Here is a 3,237-nt window from a genome sequence, read left to right on the forward strand (position 1 = left end):
CCAGTCAGCTCCCTCTACCTGGAGGACACCAAGGGACATCTCAGAGATTAGAGGGGAGAGCGGGGGGTTGAGGGAAAAAGCAGCAACTCAACTGTTTCAGGACAAATTACTACAGATGCTAGAAATTACAGCGGGTCAGGCAGCATCGTGGAAAGACAGCAAGCTAACATTTCAAGTTTAGATGGCTCTGAAGAGTCACCTAGACTCAAAATGTTAACTTGCTCTCTCCATGGATGTTGTCTGACCAAGCGTTTGTTGTTTTCAGCTCAATAGTTTAGTCCAGACCGTCTCCATCTGTGCTTTCCCTACAACCTCCTCCTCCCCCGCTTTACTTCAAGCACTCTGGCCCCAGACTTAAAATTCCACAGAGACAAAGCTGCAGTTTCAAACCAGCAGCCGCCATAACAGGTTCAATTAGACAACCAGGACGCAGGCTTCTGTAACCAATGAACACATTTATTCCATAAGGAACAGGGATTACACAGATTTATTGCACAAATCAGAATTTACTGTACAAATGAACTTGGGTTTATTAAACAGATTGACCCTGACAATATACTGAGGGACACTATCTCTATCTGTATGTGTTTGACTGTGCCTGCCTGTGTATTTGTGTCTTTGCCTGTGTTTCCATGTATGTGTGTTTATGAATTTGTTTTTTTTCTGTGTATCAGTATGTGGGGACCCAGCTCTGCCTGCAATGCGACACACTTCAAATGTAGAAATTAAAAATGTGACGAATCAAAGTCACAGTTTCTCTGTGCCTCTGGTGTTTAAAGTGATACAATGCCACCCGCTGCTGGCCTGCCCATGATACATCACAACACCGCATATTTCTCTATTCCATTGCATTTTTTTCCTGGTCCTCAGGGGATGGAGGAATCCTCCATCACATCAAATCATTCCTCCCTGCGGCTGGATCAAAGTTTTTAACAACAGCAGCAACAGATGCCTGCCCTGCGGTCACTTGTGAACTCGCTGGTGTCTTAGAAGGTGGGATGACTGAGTAAATGCTTTCCCACAGATGGAGCAGGCATACAGCTTCTCACCAGTGTGTATTCGCTGGTGTTTCAGAAGGCTGTTTGAATGGACAAATCGTTTCCCACACTCAGAGCAGAGAAATGGCCTCTCCCCAGTGTGAATGCGTTGATGTGTCAGCACGTCACATCTGTGTTTAAAGCTCTTCTCACAGTGCGAACATTTGAAAGGTCTCTCATCAGTGTGAACCAGTTGGTGCGCCCTGAGGTTGGATAACTGAGAGAATGCTTTGCCACACTCCGCGCAGGGGAATGGCCTCTCCCCAGTGTGAACTCGCTGGTGTTTCATTAGGCAGGACGAGTCACTGAATCCCTTCCCACATTCTGGGCAGATGAACGGCCTCTCCCCAGTGTGAACTTGCTGGTGTCGGAGTAGGTTGGCTGATTGAGTGAATCCCTTCCCACACACAGAGCAGGGGAATGGTTTTTCTCCAGCATGAACTCGTTGGTGTCTCCACAGGTTGGATGAGTCACTGAATCCCTTCCCACACTTGGGGCAAATGAACGGCCTCTCCCCAGTGTGAGTGCGTCGATGAGTTTCCAGCAGGGATGGGCGTTTGAATCCTTTCCCACAGTCCACACATTTCCATGGTTTCTTTGTCGTGCAGATGTCTTCACATTTCTCCATATCAGATCATCAGCTGACTCCTTGCCCATACACAGGACAGGGATACAGTTTCTCCCCAGTGAGTGGCGTAGTGTTAGTCAGTCTGTGTAACTAGTTCAAGACCTGTCCAGTCAGTTCACCAGGAACACTTTCCCTCAGGCTGTGTAACTGGCAAGAGCTCTCTCCACAGTCAGTTCACTTGTACAGTCACCTGCATGGATGTGTCTTGCTGCATTTCCAGTTACACTGACTCTTAAAATCTTTTCCCAAAGACAGTAGACAAATGTTGCAAATCCAATTGTTTTCAAGTCCTGATGAATTGATTCACTCTCTAAACTGGACAGGCTTTGGAATTCTTGCTAATAAATGCACCTCTGTGATTCTCTGTAAAACAAGTTTAAGAATCAGGAAAAGGAGAGTATGAGAGATAGAACTGTTTAAGACAGTACAAGAGATTGTGAAATGGAATTCATTGAATCTGGTAATTTGTGAAAAACACTCAAATAGTGACCTTGAAAAATTCTTGGATTGTCATAAAAATTCAATTGGTTCACGAATGCCCTTCAGGGAAGGGGACCTACTGCCTGTCCCTGAGCCTCTACAGTACTCAGCCCTCAATGGGAGGAGATTCTTAAGGACACAATTTCCTCCCTCTACATCACAGGTATAACTGATTGATCGTCTCTCCAAGAAGGTCAAGACCAGCATATATGGTGAACTCCGCTCCCAGACACACACCACCCTTTGTTGCTGTTTCTTTACGGCTGTTACCTAACAATCCTGTAACTCCTCACCGACAGCATCGTGGGAGAGCTGTCACAGCAGGATAGCAGTGAATGCTGGCCTCTTTAGCGTTGCTCAAGTCCCAGTAATAACGTTGGAGGTAAATTATATTAGAACTGCTCTTGAGAAACATCGCTTCTTAAAAGAAATCCCTGAACTTGGAACAGACACCTTCAGTTAAGTTACTAAATTTAGGAATACTTCTTGTGACAGCCTCCCATTAGAAGTTACTGGAGCCACTTAAACCCAGCAGCCTCTCGCTACAACAATCCCTACAACAGACACAGGAATGTGCAACAGGGGGAAATCTGCAGGAAAGCAAAATTACTACAACTCAGGCAGTATCTCCAGAGAGAGAAAATATTAATTGAACTTACTGACCTTCTGTCTTCAATAATCAGCCTCTCCTCAGTCTAGGAGAAACAGACGTTCCTTTTGATTTGAGCTTGCTGAAAGTAAATCCCTTCACTCTAACTCTGTGCAAAAGGAGTTTCCTAGGGCTCGGTACTAAGCTGGGCACAGACAACTTCCACCAGATTGTCCCTGAACTCACCCAATCCCTCCTTCCCTCCTTCCGTCCGTCTCCTACTCTCAACCCACGACCTCCAGTACCTACAATGCGCATGCTCTTTAGACAACCCGGCCCTGCCCTTCGTTCACTCTGATTGGCTCGGAGATCAGCCAATCCCAAAGGCCATCTTGTGCTTCCTACCTTTCTACTGGTCAAGACGTGCCGTCAATCATCCCAGGGGTTGAAGCATGCGCAGACTGGGCATGATGTTTAGCGATCAAAGTGCGTTCCCAGTTGTA

At 46.2% G+C, this 3,237-nt stretch overlaps 1 protein-coding gene across 3 annotated transcripts; it reads right to left on the reverse strand.

Moving 5' to 3' along the window:
- Nucleotides 1-435: 435 nt before the first annotated feature.
- LOC122543953 (gastrula zinc finger protein XlCGF7.1-like) lies at nt 436-3,036 on the reverse strand. 3 transcript variants are annotated; one of them, XM_043682919.1, is made up of 2 exons: nt 2,809-3,036; nt 436-2,028 (listed from the first exon to the last, which is right to left on the reverse strand). In XM_043682919.1, exon 2 carries the CDS (start codon nt 1,663-1,665, stop codon nt 964-966), a length of 702 nt encoding a protein of 233 aa, XP_043538854.1. In that variant the 5' UTR covers nt 1,666-2,028; nt 2,809-3,036; the 3' UTR covers nt 436-963. The 3 variants fall into 3 exon arrangements, with proteins under 3 accessions (XP_043538854.1, XP_043538856.1, XP_043538855.1); XM_043682921.1 differs by having other exon boundaries at nt 2,981-2,999; XM_043682920.1 differs by lacking the exon at nt 2,809-3,036 and adding an exon at nt 2,416-2,750.
- Between the last annotated feature and the right edge of the window lie 201 nt (nt 3,037-3,237).

The sequence above is a fragment of the Chiloscyllium plagiosum genome, chromosome 45, assembly GCF_004010195.1.
Source record: "Chiloscyllium plagiosum isolate BGI_BamShark_2017 chromosome 45, ASM401019v2, whole genome shotgun sequence".
NCBI lineage: Eukaryota > Metazoa > Chordata > Chondrichthyes > Orectolobiformes > Hemiscylliidae > Chiloscyllium > Chiloscyllium plagiosum.